At 32.4% G+C, this 19,172-nt stretch overlaps 3 protein-coding genes across 5 annotated transcripts in view; 1 reads left to right on the forward strand and 2 right to left on the reverse strand.

Moving 5' to 3' along the window:
• Positions 1-19,172, reverse strand: part of LOC130657189 (sterol carrier protein 2-like) — an 82,846-nt gene that overhangs the window by 9,375 nt on the left and 54,299 nt on the right. The gene's annotated exons all lie outside the window — the stretch shown is intronic.
• On the reverse strand, positions 240-9,858 carry LOC130657192 (uncharacterized). Its single transcript, XM_057460162.1, has 2 exons — positions 9,753-9,858; positions 240-2,445 (listed from the first exon to the last, which is right to left on the reverse strand). The coding sequence occupies exon 2, from the start codon at positions 2,417-2,419 to the stop codon at positions 1,481-1,483; it is 939 nt and encodes a 312-aa protein (XP_057316145.1). The 5' UTR covers positions 2,420-2,445; positions 9,753-9,858; the 3' UTR covers positions 240-1,480.
• On the forward strand, positions 8,089-9,825 carry LOC130657191 (uncharacterized). Of its 2 annotated transcripts, XM_057460161.1 has the most exons (3): positions 8,089-8,595; positions 8,718-9,164; positions 9,361-9,825. In XM_057460161.1, the coding sequence occupies exons 1-3, from the start codon at positions 8,160-8,162 to the stop codon at positions 9,510-9,512; spliced, it is 1,035 nt and encodes a 344-aa protein (XP_057316144.1). In that variant the 5' UTR covers positions 8,089-8,159; the 3' UTR covers positions 9,513-9,825. The 2 variants fall into 2 exon arrangements, with proteins under 2 accessions (XP_057316144.1, XP_057316143.1); XM_057460160.1 differs by having other exon boundaries at positions 8,718-9,503.

The raw sequence follows: 19,172 nt of genomic DNA on the forward strand, positions 1-19,172 counted from the left end.
ATTTGCATATTGCATATTTATGATAAGTTTTGATTTACACATGTATAGCATGCTGAATATAAAATATAATTTACTTATGCGTAAATAGAAGATTATGTAGACAGAGCTTTCATTTTCCTTAGAAAGAGAACTTGCCCGCCTCGAAGTTTGTTTAACTCTGTCTATCATTTTAATTTTCCTGTAGAAGAATTGTTGTTGTCATGGACATCATGCCTTGTTCAAGCTTTTCCCAGAAAGGCGTGTGATTGATGAAACTGATTAAGGCATGCTTTTAATAGCACATGTGAAATTTGTAAAGAGTTTCTACATAAGTGCAAAAATCTCTCCCCTAAAAAAACACCTTTTCCTATATATCATCACTTATTTTTTTAAACAGCTTATAATAAGACGTATACGAACATTGCAAATATAAGCATAAAAAGAATAACAAATATATTTCATGGAAGATCATATAGATTGCATTGTATAATTTTATCTTTTATTGTATATAAACGCTACATATTACATTATATGTCATATTTTTATGGGTGCAATAATAATCTTAAGTATAAAAGTTAACAACTCAAACCTGTGAGTGAACCTAATGTTCATACTTACTTTGTTATGAGGTCTAAAGGGCTCCTGAAAACAAACTGTTTTGACTTTTGTAATGAAATCTTTCTTGACTAGAATTCTTATTCAACATTTTAAAATAAAAACAGAAATAAAAAAGCAGTTATTTTCAAAAAAGAAAAAATGAGATATTATTTTTCTATACGCAAATACAAGGATTTCATGTGATGGTTATACTATAAAATGAATATTTATTGTTGCAATTTTTTATGTGAGATTTCATCATAATTTATATTTACATAACATCACAACACATATAGGGTAAACACCTATACACACGAAATACAAACAAACACTTTTGTGCATTTGTATTACCAAATTGATTTTAGGAATTTTTTTCTTTCTATAAACTTGGTGTGCATACCTTGCTCTGTAAAAAATTTGCATTTTTTAAAAATAATTACTATATAATCAATAAATACTTCAACTATGAGATAAAAAAGTACAACAATATAATATTATCAAGTGCTGTGCAAATCCTAAAAAAAGTATATCCATCCAAAACTTAGCCCAGATAACAGTATGCATTTGATATATACAATCGCACAACAACAAAGTCTTGATAAACTGAACTCGTTAGAGTGCACTATAGTTAGAAAATCTCTGTTTCATCCTGCTGTTAATTACAACAGATAAATTCATGTGGTGTTTTTTAAACCTCCTAGTTATGACTGAAATAGTTTTCTGTCAAAGAATAGTATACATCAATGAAAAATCATAAGGGATATATATCAAACACACCCATTTGCATGCAATTGACTGCTTTTAGAGCTATATAGCAATTGGTATGTTAATTAAAAATATTTTAAATAAATTATGGATTATAAACACCACGAGTCAGTTAAAGTATTGCGAATGCTCTTCTAAGTCAGCCCAGCAATACATCAGCCAACAGCTTTGATAGTGACAGAAGTTTGAATGGCTTATTTTCTGCTATTTTCGTAGCATGAGGTATCGAATCTGTAATGTAAAATGTGTCAAACAATGTTTGTTCAGCACAAAATTTTTTCCATGAATCTTTTGGGAACACTGCATGTGTTACATATCCACTGATTTTTGTGGCACCGCTACTTTGAAGAACTTTGGCGCATTCAATTAACGTCCCACCTGTCATAACTAAATCATCAACAATAATACAGTGTTTATCAAGAGCAGTCCCTTCTTTAATCTTCACAATGCGCTTATCTCCTTCTCGAATTTTTGTGCATATAATAATGGGGAAACAATCGTCGAATAAATTATGGAATCTCTTAAATGCACCATCATCAGGAAAAACAATTGCAACATCCTTTATTTTTTCCGTAGTTATCTGATGAAGCAGCAATGGTACTGCAGATTCTAACCTTGGAATAACATTGTCACCAAAATAGAATCTTTCTTGCAAAGCATGTATATCAAATATTATAATTTGACATGGCCCTCTTGAGGATAATGGTATGGCAGACAGAATCCTAGCCATTGTTTCAGCAGTAGCGACACCTCCTTCTGTATCAATACGTTCCATTGTTGCTGTTGGAAAATAGGGCAATACAAAAGTTACAGATCGAGAAAGATATCGAGGCAAACTATATAAGATAGCGAGCTGTTCAAATATAATACTTGGAGCATGTAAACTGCCAATGAATATGACATCCCTTCCTGCACAATCCTTTTTAACATTTTCAATAAATAAGTTTGGCCATTGATCAAGAAAGTGCTTCCAGGTAATGTTACCTTTGATGACTTTTTCAGAGCAATGTTTCATAACACTTTCAGCCAATGGTTGCATTAATGGATGAAAGTAAAGCACTAAGGGTTTTTCGTTCATTGTCTTGTTTTATTTACTATAGCAACCTAAAATAAATAGACAACTTTGCAAAAATGGCACTAAAATAATTTGTTTTTTTAAAAAACAGTAAACATCCAAGAAAAATCAACTTTAGACAGTAGTTTAAAATTTTATCATTAAGAACTCGTCCAAAAGCAAAAATATTAGAAGGCTTCTTTAACCATACACACACCAAGGTAATGTATATTAGTGTATTAAACACAAAAACTTTTGTCCATGGTGTTTATATACAATACAGTCCAGATGTACGCATACGCGTACGCTCAAGTTTCACATCTTTTTCTCAGAGGCGGTAGTTGTTTATGTTTTGTTCTAATCAATTATTTTGCGAGTCTTGTAAGTCATTAACTTGTGCATAATAAACAAAAGATTGCTGAAGAAATAATTACTTATTATAATGGCGCATAACTATTGTTAAATAGTGTGAACATAATTTTTCCGAATAGCATAATTGTAAATGTTATCAACTCTATCAATGTAAAACAAAGAGGCATTGTTTAATAGTTTTGCGTGGAAACCAAATAGACTAGCGAGAAAGCATTGTTGGTTACACAAGGTAAATAAAGCTTTTAAGCGATAGAAATAATTATATTTTAACAAAGATTGAAACCTTAATTTTGATAGAAAAGCTTCGTTTAAAGTATTTAAAATGTTATCAACTCTAACTAATGTGACGTGGTAAGCCATTGTTTCATGGTTTTATTAAATAAAAAATTTGCGCGAAACTATATAGACAGCCGGAAGCATTGTTTAACACTTAAAAGAGATACAGTACCGCCTGCGTGCAACTTTACATGTACGCGATAGTTATCACCTTCGCATGAGCTTTCGGTAGCCATAGAACTTTCGTTGGTATTGTTAACCTATTGCTAAATACATGAGCTATTTTTGCATGTTGAAAACAATAGAGTTCATGTCTTGTTCGCGAAATTTAATTAGCTCATGTGAACTGTATGTGTCCCATTGTTGTATTTAATTGCTACAGTCGTCACGAGATCAACGAACGAAAATAAAATTTAACAAAGGTTTATTGTTTTTACTCACTTTACTTAAAACTTTAAAAATAAAAGCTTTTTTAAATCGCGTTTTAAAAATTTAAAAATGAAAAACGGCGATAGAAAATGAATGAATGAATGAATGAATGAAATAAACATATATTTCAGTTTACTAGGAGATAAATATACATTATTAATTAAAAATTTTGCCCTAGTAAACCCCGGAAACTGCCAAAGTTAGCAGAGCTCGAAGTATGACAGCCACCGTGGACAATACAAAACACACAACTTACACAGACAACACTACAAAACAAGACAGACAAGCAAAAAAATGTGAAAAATATTGCAATTGCAAATCCCAAGAAAAAAGTGGTGTGAAAGTGATTGTGAACAATAGTAATTTTAGGTATATATAAATTAAACATAATTAGACAACAATGTATGCTTTATTAGAGATTTAAGTCTATGCAAAGGGAGATCTAAAAGTCTTATTTCAGGTAAGGTATTCTGACAACTAGACCATGATAGGACACTTTGATGCCTAATGGATTTCAAACCAAATGCAGAAGTACGAACAGCACGCAAATTTATAAGGCCTAGGCTGTTAGCACGAGTATTATAAGAGTGAGAGAAGTCAATTGAAAAGGTACCAATCAGAGGAACAGGTAGATTGTTGTGAAATAAATTATAAATAAATAATACATTTTGCAGTTTCACAGTATCTGTGAATTTAAGGATGCCTAAATCTTTATAATATTGGTTTGCATTTGTTCTATGGTTGGCAAAATTCATAAGACGTAAAGCACAATTTTGAAGGACAGTGATTCGGTTCACTTGTAAACTTATGGACTGACCCTAGACTTGGGTGCAATAATTTAGATTTGAGTGGAAAAGAGCATTATAAACTGACAGAAGAACATCCATTGGCACATAATGTCTTATTTTTGCAATGATTCCATTAACCTTTTTCAATTTGGTTGCAACTGAATTAATCTGGGACTTCCATCCTAGGTTAGAATCAAGCAGTACACCAAGATATTTTATAGTTTCACTAGGAAAAACCTTTTGACCACCAATAGAAAGCTTAACTTCACAGTTAAAGGGTTTAGAGGGATGTCTAAAGAGTATATATTCCGTTTTACTAGCATTAAGAGATATTTTGTTAGCACTGAGCCAGTGCCAGAGGAATCTAAGATCAAGATTGACTTTTTTGACGAGGGATTTCAATGAGGGATTAAAATGCAGCAAGTTTGTATCGTCAGCAAAGTGATGAACTAGGGAAAATTTTATTGCTTCGTGTAAGTCATTAATATAGAGCAAGAAAAGAAGTGGGCCAAGTACAGATCCTTGAGGAACACCATGCTTCATAAATACCTTATTTGAGAAAATACCTTTAATGGAGGCAAACTGATCACGGTCAGAAAGATAGGATTTTAATAAATTTAAGACATTACCTCTAACGCCATAATGAAACAATTTTTTCAATAAGATTTTATGGTCAACAGTATCGAAAGCTTTTTGGAGATCTACGAAAATTCCACAAACATAATTACCTTTGTCTAGGTTGTCAGCAATTTTTTGAATCATGTTAAGCAAGGTTTGTGAAGTGGAATAGTTTTTTCTAAAGCCAAACTGTTGTGAATATAGGACCTTGTTTTTGTTAAGGAACTTATAAAGTCTATCATGAATCAGTTTCTCAAAAATTTTGTCAATATTTGATAACAATGAGATTGGTCTATAGTTTGTGCAGTCGAGTTTGGATTCTTTCTTGTGAATAGGGATGACTTTAGTTAATTTAAGTTGAGTTGGAAAAACACCTAAGGTAAATGAGAGATTAATAATTTTAGATAAGGGACAAGCAATTTCATTTTTAATAAGACTCAAAACATTATAAGGAATACTTGATGGACCACTGGACTTTTTAGAGTTTATAGTAGATAAATATTTCAAAATCTCCTCTGGAGTGGTGGGTGACAGGAACATTGAATTGGGTACACTGTTTTTTAGAAACTGATTAAAGTTTTTAGGTGTGTGAGGAATTTTCTTGCGAAGGTTTGTTGCGACAGAAGAAAAAAAGTTGTTGAAAGTATTGGCTACAGTTAAGGGATCTGTGGTTATAGATTTATTAATGTTAAGTGAGATTAAATTAGATTCATTGCGACTACTAGAAGAGATTAAGGACCTTATACCTTTCCAAATGTTACCAATAATCTGGATGTTTTTTTTGAAATAATCAGAATAGTAATAGTAATAGTAATAGAATAGAATAGTAATAGAAAAGATTTTTAGACCACATTTTAAAAGTTTAAGATTGAAAAACGGCGATAGAAAAGCTTTTTTAGATCGCATTTTAAAAGTTTAAAAACGAAAAAACTGTAATAGAAAAGCTTCCGCCCCCCCTGATGGTTTATTTTTAATAACTCCTGATTGCTTCCTTATATGGCTATGATACTTACTGAGTTTCAACATTTATCTATTAGACACCTGCATGCTAAATGTTTAGGTCCCATACCTTTCAGAGGCTTTGATATTGGCCTTTTATCGAAACTACCCCTAAAATCTCTATGAAATCCTTATAATGGGGAGAATATAATAACTCCTGTTAGGAATGTCCTTAGAACTTTTAACATTTTTAACAATTTTCAAGCTTCTGATGACGTCACAAAAAATGTGCTGACGCAAGCAAAAATTTATTGCCGCTATTTTGTTCCTTTTATGACTTACTATAAGTGTGCCAAGTTTGATTCCATTTGAACAATCCTATGAAAAGTTATTGAGGGGGGGGGGCGGAATCCGCCCCCCCCCCCCGGTCATAGTATTTCAAGGAAAAAACATTTTCTAAAACTTTTTTTAAAAGGAAATAAATAACTTAAAATGTTTCTAAAAAAAATTAGATCTTCTTTGTTGGTATATAGCTGTTGCGCACTTTTTTTATTAATATTTTTTGAGTTTGTACTAACTCTTTTTCTAACATTTATTTTTTAAGAAAAACACGTGTTTTTGACTTATATCTTTTTATTATTACCAGAATAAAATTCAAACAACAAGCTTTTCCACCTTTTATTTGCGTCAAAAGTTATATTTTTAGACTCTTTCTTCAGTATTAAATTTAAAAAACAAAATGTTCTCACAATGAGTGTTTTAATTTACCAAGAACGTCAATATATTTTTAGATTGATTCTTTCTTTGGTATTGAAATTTTATTTGTTTTCGAAATCTTATCGCCAAGGGAAAAGTCCTGAACATGGGGTTTTTTCTTTTCCATTGTTAAAATGTTGCTTTTTATAATAAGAACTTTTAAAAGTTTTGCATGTTGAAATAATGTTTCGATGATAAAAATATATTACTAAAAGTTTTAAAAAGTAGCAGCATTAGTTTTTACAAAATGTTTAGACCATTGGATTTGTTGTTTCTTAAAGGGGCTTGTGTTTTTTAAATACATCACATTTTACTGTGTTTCTTGATAATGATTTAGTAATAAATCGAAATATTAAGTTGACATGCATATCTTGGGAATTGCTTTCATTCTAATAGTTAGTTTCGTTGTTAAAAAAAATAAAAATTCAATAGCCTGCGAGTTTAAGAAAGTATTATAATATTACATTATATTAAATACATTATAATAAATAATAACACAAAGCAATTATTTTGGGTGATTTAAAAGGAACTCGCTATCCTATTGTGTTTTTAAATGAAAGCAATTAATTTTGCAGGTCAAGTGTACGCGTACGCTTACATCTGGACTGTACGGTATGATATATTTACCATTATTAGTTAGAATTAAATTGTTTATTTGTGTTTAATATAAACAAAGGCAATTTAATAGTTAATCAACAATAGTTTATCAGGTCAGTTGGCAAAATAAAAATAATTTTAAAGAAAATACAGGGTTGGCAAACTGAATTATAGTTTTCTGAGTGTGAGATATTTAAATATTAAAATTTAGTGAGTCAAAGAGAGAAACAACCTTCCTTTATCTGTGTACACTGTACAAGGACTGCTGTTTTGACATGAAGAACAAACATAACGTTCTTGACATACAATGTTTAAGTGGAGCCTTTAAATTAAATTAAAAATTTAAATTTTCACTTTTTGACATATAACCATATATATATACCTAAATAAATTGTGCGAATGAGGGAAAATCTTATCCTTTTTTATGGAGGAGGCTAACCAAATTGTCTAGGTAACTCCCTGCAACACCCAACACCAGTGTGTGTGCCATCTCTCGCATTTCTGTCACTTAGCTGGGGTTAACCTAGTGCTATGATAACATTCACACTTGCTCATATTGAATCACTGCCATAGCGCCGCAAACAACAACTACACAGCTAGCTATAGCTAGTGCTGCTAGAGAGCAAACACAGTGTAGTGCTTTTTATCTTGCCTTTAAGGATGCGCGCGCATATACGGAACTTTGTAAACATATGCAACTCATCAATCTAGCTAGGCTAGCTAGCTAGCTAGCTATATAGCTAGCTAATGTCTTCTCTGATTCTGCAGGACTTCCTTATGTGTATTTAAATTGTTCAAATATAATTTTTTGACTAGCGGATCGGCGAATTTGAATTTAAAAGCAGTTTAAAATAAAAATAAAATAAGATATATAAAACGCATATTATAAACAAAACAAACTAGCCACCCTGACGGTGGTGGCTAGTTTGTATCGGTGAAAGTTGGCGGCCTGAAATATATTTTTTTTTCGACGTCGTGTGACGTTAGCGATGTCGTCTCGCCGTGAATATCAGATTCCGCGGGAAAAGTACTTCATAAAATTATTATATAATGAGAAGAAGGTGTGCGTTGCACGTGTTTTCATAAACACGAAGAAAATATTAAAATTGAAAGTTTTTTTTCACAACTGTATTTTTTATACGTATTTTGGTGGTAAAAACGGAGTACTTTGTGGTGTTGTTGCTAAATTATGGGTGAGTTTTTCATTTATTTTGACTGAATTTTTTTTTCATGTAGAAATATTTATCCACGAAATGGATTACTACATTTTTGATATTTTTTCTCAAGGTGAATCCGGTGAATCTAGTAGTTCGTTACATCGTTATCCCTCGTATAGTGAATTTCACGAGGCTTTGGATTCATACGAAGTGAAGACGAAAACTCATTACACAGTTTTGTCAGAAACCAAAGATTTCAACAAAGATCGTAAGTCTTCATTAATATTATCAATATATTTCATTTGAACTCATATTCAGCAATCAATGCAATAACAAAAGATCAACTGATCACACATCACACAAAATGTAGATTTGATCGTTTTGTTACAGAATGTTTACAAGAGGTTTTAGAAGCCTCTTCATCACCTCAAATTTGTTGGCAATTAACACATAAAGAAGACAGTCTTCCCATTCATTTTAATGGCATACCATATATATGGCTCGGTACAAAGAATTACCAATGCCACCAAGGGAAAGACAGAGGTATCTCTATAAAAAAGAAATACAAACAAGATCGAGAAGAAAAACTTCGTGGTGACCACCCCGAATGTGTTAGAACGAGAAAACTGGCACAACACACCAAGAAGTTGGATTGTCCTGTTGTATTCAGCGTGAAGAAACTCCTACTGTTTCCTGGGTATAAAATCGAAAAAGATTCTAAATGGAACAGAACTGTTGCTTCAAAAAAATTGAAAGGCGCATTGGTGAAGTATCACATGAAAGATGATCAATTAACAATAGAGAGTCGATTGCAGTATATAACGACATTTCCAACTGGTACGATTTTTATATTTCTTCATATACCAACCTATATGTTCTTCTTACTCGACTTTGTTCTATCTGCAACATGTACGACAGCAAATTTTGGAACGAGCGCTAGCGCATACTGGATTTTTACGTTATTTTTTTTTTGTTTGTTTTATTATTATTTTTTATTATTATTATTTTATTTTATTTATTTTTTTTTATCTAGAGACGCATAGCAACCATAATATGGGAGAGGCTGCTGGATTAATCGAACCATTGGACCAACGAGTTGCTAATTATATGAAACAATTAATTAGAGGTGGTTGTCGAAAAACAAGAGACGATGAGCATAAAAAATGGAGATGCTTGGCATGTTAGGACGGACATTTCTTTTAGTTGTACCTATATTTTTTAGATTTAGAGTTTTTCTTATCAACAACAAACCATGACACAACACACCTAATTTCCTCCTTTTCCATGATAAATATTTCCGTACGGAAGAAACACAAGGGACCGTGAAGTCGAGGCGCGGGACTGGCGGCAAGACGAATTTTGAAAAGTCGTCAAAAAATATCGACCAACTTTCACCGATACAAACTAGCCACCACCGCACCTGACCTGAGCTCGTGATATTTTGCGGACCGTCTGGGAACAAGCTTGAAATCAAGAACACAGGGCCGATGTGATCAGTTTCCAGGGCCGTGGGCCAGATCCCAGGACCCCACCTTTCTTTTACAACATTCAATCATTTTAATTAAAAGAAACTATAAACTTTCAATTGATACAATTAGTTGAAAGCATCTGAAGAAACAATAAAGTTTGTTTTCAAAAATAAAAAGATTTCTATACAAAAGGTCTTTTATATGGGTCAGAAATAAATAACAGTAGCCAAAAGTACACTTGTTTCCCGATAGAAATTACGTAATGAGAAAATGTGAATACGTAACTGAAACAACACGCGGGAAAGTTGTAGTAAATGGTAGATACAACATGTGATCTCTGTTAACACTATAGAGAAGAGCGGTCAAGTAACTTAAAAATTTAAAGATTATCACGTTATTCGATTCTTTTTTTAAGTACGTATGCAATATGAATGAAGAAGATATTCCTACAATATCGCCATTATATGGTATGATAAAAATACTTCTGTTTTTATATGGAGTTGTTTTCCTTGTTGCAGCTAAGATGCGTTGTATCATAGTCATAAGATTTTTTGTGACTATGGTTGTATAAATATTTATGCACACTGAATAATTAGCACATTTTTTTATTATATTGCGTATTTTATTATAATTATTCTTAAAAATTTGAATTTTTTTCTATAAACTAATAAACCTTTACTACAACTCTTTTCAAATGCCGAATGAGTCTCGTTCAACTTTGGTACTTAATCCTTCGACTTTTTTTAGATGGCAGCAGTCATACTAAACTGTATCACATTGCTCTGTCTTTGGTTGAAGCACTCGATATAATCAAAATACATGAAATTGAAAACACTGTTCGATTTAGTACCATATTCTCAAGGAAAGACTTTGGATCCACTGGTAGGCTTTTCCTTTTAAAGAACATTCTAAACTAAATGCATAATTTGAGACATTATAAAATTAATTCCAGATTTAAAAAAGAAAAACACAAGGTTTACTGGTCAAGTGATGGAGTAAAGTTTTCCGGTTTGCCATTTATGTTTATTGGGACAAAAATTTTGGATTGTCATCACGGAAAAGATAGGAACCTAAATTTGAAACTATCAGTTAAAAAAAGAAGAGAAAAGGAACTGGTAAGGTTCACGATTATAATTCACTATGTAATTGGATTTTAAAAAGAGTAAACAGAATAATATATCCCTTCTTGTTACAGCAAAACGATCACGGGTGTAGAAGGAAACACACTCGGGTTCAAGATTGTAAAAAGTTTGATTGTCTGGCACAAGTTATCATCACAGAAATGATAGAATTTTCAGAGTATCCGGTAGTTTTACATTTTGATTTCTTTTTCTTTAGATGTGAAATTTCTGAATACAGTAATACAACTTTGATGCATTTTTTATTAAATACTATTTAGGTTGTAAATGACACGGTGCGTATCCGGAAAAAGAAATCTGCAGACCTTCGAACTGATATATTTTCAGGAAAACAGATTAAACTTGCAAATTTCTCGTTAGTATTCCTGATATTAGCAGTCATGAAGGTCATATAGTAACGAAGGTAGAAGTTCAATTGATTCAGACAATATGATTTATACTTCTGTTTAAAAGTAATTTTAATTGTTTTTCTATTTAGGATTCCGGTATAACCCAAAGAATAGATTAGAAATTGTTTCCAAAATCGATATGTATGTAAAGGAAGGTTGTAAATACATGTCAAGAAAGAAATGTTTAAGAAAAAAAAACTGCCAGAACCATCAAATAAAAGATTTTACCCACGAAATGCAACAATACGTAACCATATAACTCATATTAGAAGAAAGTTGTGTCATTCACTTATCGATCAAGAGTGCCTTCAAAAAAAGATAAAAGAATGGACAGATTCAGATCCAACCACTAAAATATACTTTAGACCTAAAGGTTTGTTTTTGTATTTGTATGTCTATGATTGTTTTTTGTGTTTTAATGTTAAAGATAATTAACTCCTATATGTACGGAGGTGTGGCTCCCGAGGGCCAAAATATGCTGATATCAGCAGCAAATATCTGAAAATCATAAGGCAGAACCACATTTTTCAAAATTACCCAAAGTTCCTCGACGTTGTCCGTCATTTTGGCTAGCGCTGAAACTTGTAACTGAGACGGGGTTGGAAGCTCATGGATCGTAGCTTGAAACTAAAGACATGCAAAGAAATGCCATGAATAGTGCAAGGGAAAGAAGAGAAATTCTTAAGTAATTTTTTTTCATTGGATTTACAAGAATTTGAGGTACCCCACAATGAGAAGTAAAGAACAGAAACGTCTTTCCAATGTCTGATGATGAGGGATGGTCACATCTGGATAATATTTATTTTGTGATTTTAAGCTACCTAGCCAGTACCATGCCAGCACTCCAGGGCACATTTGTTATTAAATAATTAAGTGTTAAAGTACAAGAGATTACTTTAATGTAGCATTCTGTCATTTTAAATAAAAATACCTTATTACACGAAATTAACGCTGTGTGGTTATTAACCCGGTTAAAAATAACAGGTCATTAATTAACGCGGTTGCTTGAGAAGACCTTAATTGTGTGGAAATTAACGCGGTTAGAGACAAATTTTGACAATTTTCATGTGACTAAACATTTTTTATTCAACAACAATTCAATGTAAAAGTTAGTAGAAATGTCTACTCCATAGCATCGAATGGGTTCAAATGAATATAATTTGTACCCATTTCCCTAGTATTTTCAACGGCGGCGGTAATACCAGCACTTTGCCAACCATTTTTCATAATACTAACTCCTTTCTTTTATTGGAGGAACTTGTACGTCTCAACCATCACTTTGGCATGATACGGTTTCAACGTAGACAATTTCAAATCTACTTTGATTAAAGTTATGGCAAACACATTTTGAATTTTTCGCTGCACTTAGAGGTTTTCATGTTTACTGCAACACTGTTAATTGGGAGCCGTATGTTGGGCAAAAAATATCTTTTAGGTGTGAACACAATAACAAGTACGATGGGTTTGCGGTGGCTGGACAAGCTCTCTTGAGAGGTCGATTAGGAGAAATAATTGTTAGACATATTCCTAGAGAACTTTCCCGTTATACTTGGTATGCTATGGCAGGAGGAGCGAAATTCAAAGCTTTTGTTAATGATGCAAAACAGAGGCCCTCCCCATTACTTCAGGGTTGGCTTGAAATACAAATCAAAATGGAAGTAAGCTGGCTGAACAAACAAAACTTTCGATTTACACAGCAAAAGTTGCAGAAGTTCAATATCCAATGTATTTGGATTATGTCGACAGCTCCAAAGCTATCCTGGAAGAACTTGTTGGCCACTCTATGTAGAATAAGTAAAAGTAACTTCTACAAACAATTTTTCATCAAAAATAAAAATAATTCAAAAGCTATCTGGGATGGTGTTCGTTCCATCATTTCACTCCGGTCTGCCAAATCTCCTACTCCTTCTTGTTTAAACATTAACAATAATCTCACTACAGACCCATTAACCATATCTAATTCATTCAACAGTTACTTCAGCTCAATTGCAGATAATTTAAGGAAATCGATTCCACCAAGCTTTAAACACTTTTCTTCGTATCTAAAAAACCCAACAGCTAATTCAATATTTTTTCGCCCAACTAATGATTTAGAAGTCCTTGATTGTATTTCTCTCTTTGATAAAAAAAAATCAACAGGTCCTTTCAGCATTCCGTACCAAGTCCTTCTTCCTACTAAAAAACTCCTCGCAGTTCCAATTGCTAAATTAATCAATCTTTCCTTTTCAACTGGTATTTATCCATCTTCTCTTAAAATTGCAAAAGTTATCCCTGTTTACAAAAAAGGCTCAAATGTCGAACTTTGCAACTATCGGCCCATATCTTTACTTTCAAACATTGACAAAATTTTCGAAAAGCTTATTTTCAATCGTTTATATAATTTTTTTTCTATGAACAATACTATCTTTCCAGATCAATTTGGCTTCAGGAAAAAATTTTCTACCTCACACGCCTTACTAAACATTACTCAAAAGATTATGGAAGCTATTGACAATGGTCTTCTTGTTTGTGGTGTCTTCATTGACCTACAAAAAGCTTTCGACACTGTCGACCATGAAATTTTAATTAAAAAACTTTATCACTATGGTATTCGTGGGGTTCCTTTAAATTTGCTGCGCTCTTTCCTAACCAACAGAGAACAATTTGTGTTTATCAATAATTCGTCATCTTCACATAAACCTATTCGTCATGGTGTTCCTCAGGGCTCTGTTCTTGGTCCACTTTTATTTCTACTCTATATTAATGATCTTCATACTGCAATTAAACATTCCATGGTCCACCTCTTTGCAGATGATACCAACCTGCTAAATATTAGTAAGTCCGCTAAACAACTAAATAAACATCTTAACTTGGATCTCAAATTCCTTTGTCAATGGCTCAATGCAAATAAAATCTCATTAAATAAATCTAAAACTGAACTTGTTATTTTTAAAACTCCGTTAAAACCAATTTTATTTAATTTTAAATTTCTAATCAATGGAACTAAAATCGTTCCTAGTGATACTGTCAAATACCTTGGTATAACTCTTGACTCAAACCTCTCCTGGAAATCTCAAATTAACATCACCATCTCCAACCTCAAAAAATCTAATGGAGCACTTGCCAAAGCTCGTCATTTTGTTCCAAAATGTGTTCTTCGTCAAATTTATTTTGCTATTTTCTACTCCCAAATACAATATTGCTCCTTGGTATGGGGCCAAAAATCTTCTCTTACCCGTCGAATAGAAATTTTACAAAACCATGCTATCCGTATCATCTCTTTTAGTACTTTCAATGCTTCTCCTACCCCACTATACGGGAACCTTAACTTAATTAAATTCTCTGACATGATCTGTATACATAATATAATTTTCCTACTGAACCTTTATTATAAAACTCTTCCTATTAGCCTCATCAATACTTTCGCAATCGACTTCGCCCATTCCCACCACACCCGTGCTGCTGACAAAGGCTTTTTGAATCTACCTCTTGTTCATTCAACTGCGTTTGGTAAAAAGTCTGTTAAGTTCTTTGCAATAAACTCATGGAACCGTCTTCAAAATTCCTTACCCTTTAAAATCTTGAGTAAAAATACCTCTGAGCTAAAAATTTTTTTACATAGTCACTTTATTAACACATATAAAATCTAATTACAATTTTATTTTATTTCACCCAGTCCAAATTCCTTTTTCCTGCTTGAAGGTTTGTTTTAAGCAGCTTCCAGACATTTCATGCTATTTTTGACTTTGACTCTGTGATATCCTCGTCTGAATGTTCGTCTTGTCCCTGTGTTGTCCTGTGGCGTCGTCCTACCTGTTGTTCTCCCAGGTAGCTAGCACGTTATTTAAGCACATAAAGTGCTTTGTGCCAGTTATCCTTTTATTAGGTAAATGTTCAATATATTTTTCATATTATATATTTTCATTGTAAACTCCTAATAAAAAATAAATCTCTCTCTCTCTCTCTCTCATGAAATCGAAGATTTAAATAACAATGAGGAAGTGGAAAGTAACAATGAAGAAGAAAGTAATTGCGAAGAAGCTGCTGAAAACTGTAGTGACAATGAATGTATGATTACTCATTAGTTATAATTAGTATTTCTTTCATTGAAAATTTATTAAAATCTAGTATCCGTCTTGTTCTTTTCAGGATAACATACCTCTGCGAGAAGTAACCTCGAAATTTAATCGATGCGCGAAAATAAATTTTAATTGAGGACAAAAAATGTATATATGATGTATATGATAATGTATGTATACACTAGGCAGTTTTTAATTTTTTTCCTTTTTTTTTAGATCACAAATTAAAGGTGGTTTAATTAACACGGACCTGAAATTAAGGGCGGTTTAATTAACACAGACCAGAAATTAAGGGCGGTTTTTATTAACGCGGTTGGAAGTCAACCGCGTTAATAATAACCACACAGCGTTAATTTCGTGTAATAAGGTAGCTAGGTAGTTATTTGGACTTCCCATAGCAGTGAACATTCAAGACTTGAGTATATAGCAAGTTAGGTATGCATGACAATGCATGTTGGTAAACAAGTTTCCACGACAAACTGAAACCTATATTTCATAAATAAATTTCTGCATATATAAATAATTTTGTAGATTTTCAGTTTTCGTTTATGAAATAACAAAATTTGGGAAAGTAATATTCGCTTGAAGTGGGAAGACCTAAAGTCTTCAGGTTAAGACTTAGTAAAGCGTAAACTGTTTGATTTGTAACACTTTACACTAAGTGTGCAGATCCAGGTGGACAAAAAAATAACTTTCTAACCTCTTTGTATTTATACGGCATAAAATTTAGATTGTGTATTTAGCACTGTGCTTTAGAAGCACATTTTCACTTTCTCTGAGCTGGATAAGGTATTTGGTCCTAAACCTGGGACACATTTTATATGTTTGAATTATTTTTAATCCTGAGAATCACTTAAAATGTTTTCTGTACACATGGCTTGTCAAAATTGATATGCTGTCAAAAAAAGTTCATCGACGTCTCCGAAAATGGCCAAAATTAAGAACTCAGAAACTATGATAGTAGTAAAAAAAATTTGGGGTTCATTTCATCAAAGTGGTCTAAAAACATGTAATACTAACGGTTTGAAAAAGCTCAGCCTTGTCCTTTCATGCTTAGTCTAGCTAGCTATAGCGAAAAAGTTTAATATTCAAACTTGACTTATTTTACCTTGGAGGAAAGAATACGGAAGGAGAAACAACTCTTTTAAATCTATTGAAACACTGCGTGAGGTTCTAGCAGGTGTCTGTATAGAAACTTAATTTGAAATTTTGGCGGTTATGTGACTAAATTATTCGTGAATAAGAATTCGCAACTATGATTGGTTATAAAAACAATTAGATAATTTGATAATAAATTTGATAAAATTATCAAAACAAGAAGCCATATTGAAATCGGTAAAATTTCTTTTGTTCTTATGTTAACATAATTAGCGAAGAAGCACATGCTCGACACTTTTGTAAACAAAAAGAAAAAGTTTATATCTCGTTTTAAAACGACGTTCTGCTATAAGAAGTTATTTCTTTAGTTAGAATAAACATTAATCCAGCACACATTTTGTCGGCACTCGTCCGGCGCATATCTATCTATATTGTTTTTCATGATCAAAGTGGTATACTCAAGCCTGCAAAAATAGGTTAATATCGTGGTTAAACGCTTATTTTCAAACGTATTGTTGAAGTTTTTAATAGCAATGTTTACCGTCTTATATTAGGCACACTTTCCGTACAAATATCACGTGCCTGCAGCGTGTTACAGTCAGATTTTAGTAGAAAAAAGTTAGCCCCTATTAAAGGAGAATATGGAATTTGATCAATTTTTTGCGAAAAAGACTCGGTCGAGCACCTCACGCACTGATTCTTTTGATATTAAAAACAATAGAAAATTCAATACATTTAAAGCGTACAGAAATGAAGTTGTTTCTCCTTCCGTATTCTTTCCTCCAAGATTTTACTGAGTATTAAGTAATAAATGCTAGTTTAATCCTAAATGTAACTATAGTAGCTAAGCTACCTGTAAGAACAACATCAAACAACATCGAGGTTGTTCTCTTTTGTAAACAAACCCATTGGTATTTTTGCGAAGCAATTGAGCTTTGCGAGCGAAGCGAAATTGTGGAGCACGTTTGCTACACGCGAGGTATACCAAGAGAATTATTGAGATTCTCAAAATTTCGATAGAAAAAAAATCATATAAAATCAGCGTAAAGAAATGGGACTGATATTTTTGCACATAAAGCTAGGGTATTTTTTTCTAATAAAACAAATAAGTTTGGACCGAGGGGTTGAAGTATAAGTTTAGTAAAAAATGCAATAAGTACGGCTCGTACCCCTCCACCCCCGGATTTTGACCCCCCCCCCCCGTCTTTTGGTCCGGATTATACGTCCGCCGAACTTGAACACACAAAGAGGAATATGCCGTGAACAAGAAACGGTAGTCGGCATTTTAGACACGAATATTTTACAGACCCAAAATATGCCTTATTTCTTTGTATTATAGCTAATTATTGTATAAATAATTAAATAATTATTTTGCAATTTTGCTTCTTATACTATTTTGGTTGTATTTTAATGAAACATAATAGTATTAAAACGGTTTTCTTCTTTTGAAAAAATTTATTGCTAGTCCTGTTTCTAATCGACTTTACTTGTGTATTTTAAGCTTTTTTGTTGCTGTGCTTTTTCTGGAGATTTTAGTTGGATTGGAAAGCTCCTGTGTAAGGTACCCTTTCCTAAAGAAATATTGAAGTAATTTGTACAATTATAACGCGTCGAGCTGTGTTTTATTTTATTGTTTCTAAGAAGATGTAAGAATACAATATTACAATATTATCAATTTTAATTGGTTTTATCCAAATCAAGGTAAGGCTTAATCACACGAAAGGTAGCTAGAGCTCAGTTTTGTATAAAAGAATTGAAAGTAATTTGTAGAATACATATGGAGAAGATGTATTACTACCTAACTGATAGCCAGATATAGAAAAACCTGTAGCTAGGGCGCAGACAAAACAAATAGCTCTGGGTGCTAGAGTGAGTTCATTAATTTAATTGGAAGTTCAGCACTTGTAATATTTGTGTATTTGTGTACTCAGCTTCTAAAACACACAAGAGACATTATAATTTTCTCTGGGTGATTACATTAATGTTGGTTGAAAAAAAACTGAATGATGAGAAGCATATGGTTTTGAATGGGTCTAGGACAATAAACTTATTTAATTTCCCTTGGCCTTGCATCAATCAAATTCTGAAGAAATAAACACTTCTAAAATGATTTTGTCAGATTTGGAAACTGTTGGTATGGTTGGAACTTTGCATATAAAATTAGTAAAGTTGCCAAATTGTTTAGTTTTTTTCTTTTAAACTTTTCCGAATTAGCCTAATTATTTATGAGATGAAAAACAGTGCTTTCAATTCCATTGACTTGGCCATCCCTTAAAGGCACTGGAAGCTTCACTATATGAAAATGTTTTCATTTTCTTTTAGGTTGTGTACAATGGGAGTGAGTGATGTAATCTTCTAATGCGTGTGGTGAAAAGAAGGCGAAACCGTTATTGTTTTTCTGCCCAAATTTGAAGCTATTTAATAAATCTTGATAAAGTTAAAAAACTGTTTTGGTTTGTTTGTTTTTGTTTTAATTGTTTAAGAGTTTTCGAAATTCGTTCCAGCAGATTCTGTGGCTTCTACTGCCGGTATTTTTGCGTGAAAAAAATACTGTTTTCTTGTAAGGTCATTTACGAAATCGTTAACGTTAGGACCAACTTCTGCGGGTTGTACAACTCGATGTATTATCTTTCGGAATACTGCTAAAAGTGTAATTTTGTATTGCGCTCTTTACTTTTATCATTCTCTGGGA

The sequence above is a fragment of the Hydractinia symbiolongicarpus genome, chromosome 9 (assembly GCF_029227915.1).
Source record: "Hydractinia symbiolongicarpus strain clone_291-10 chromosome 9, HSymV2.1, whole genome shotgun sequence".
NCBI classification, from domain to species: Eukaryota; Metazoa; Cnidaria; class Hydrozoa; order Anthoathecata; family Hydractiniidae; genus Hydractinia; species Hydractinia symbiolongicarpus.

What these genes read in the sequence shown, in the direction of transcription:
- LOC130657192 (XM_057460162.1), bottom strand. Translation starts at nt 2,419, where the DNA reads ATGAACGAAAAACCCTTAGTGCTTTACTTTCATCCATTAATGCAACCA.
- LOC130657191 (XM_057460160.1), top strand. Translation starts at nt 8,160, where the DNA reads ATGTCGTCTCGCCGTGAATATCAGATTCCGCGGGAAAAGTACTTCATA. An exon ending in CAAAGATTTCAACAAAGATC is followed by an intron (nt 8,596 to 8,717) that starts GTAAGTCTTCAT and finishes GTTTTGTTACAG; the next exon opens with AATGTTTACAAGAGGTTTTA.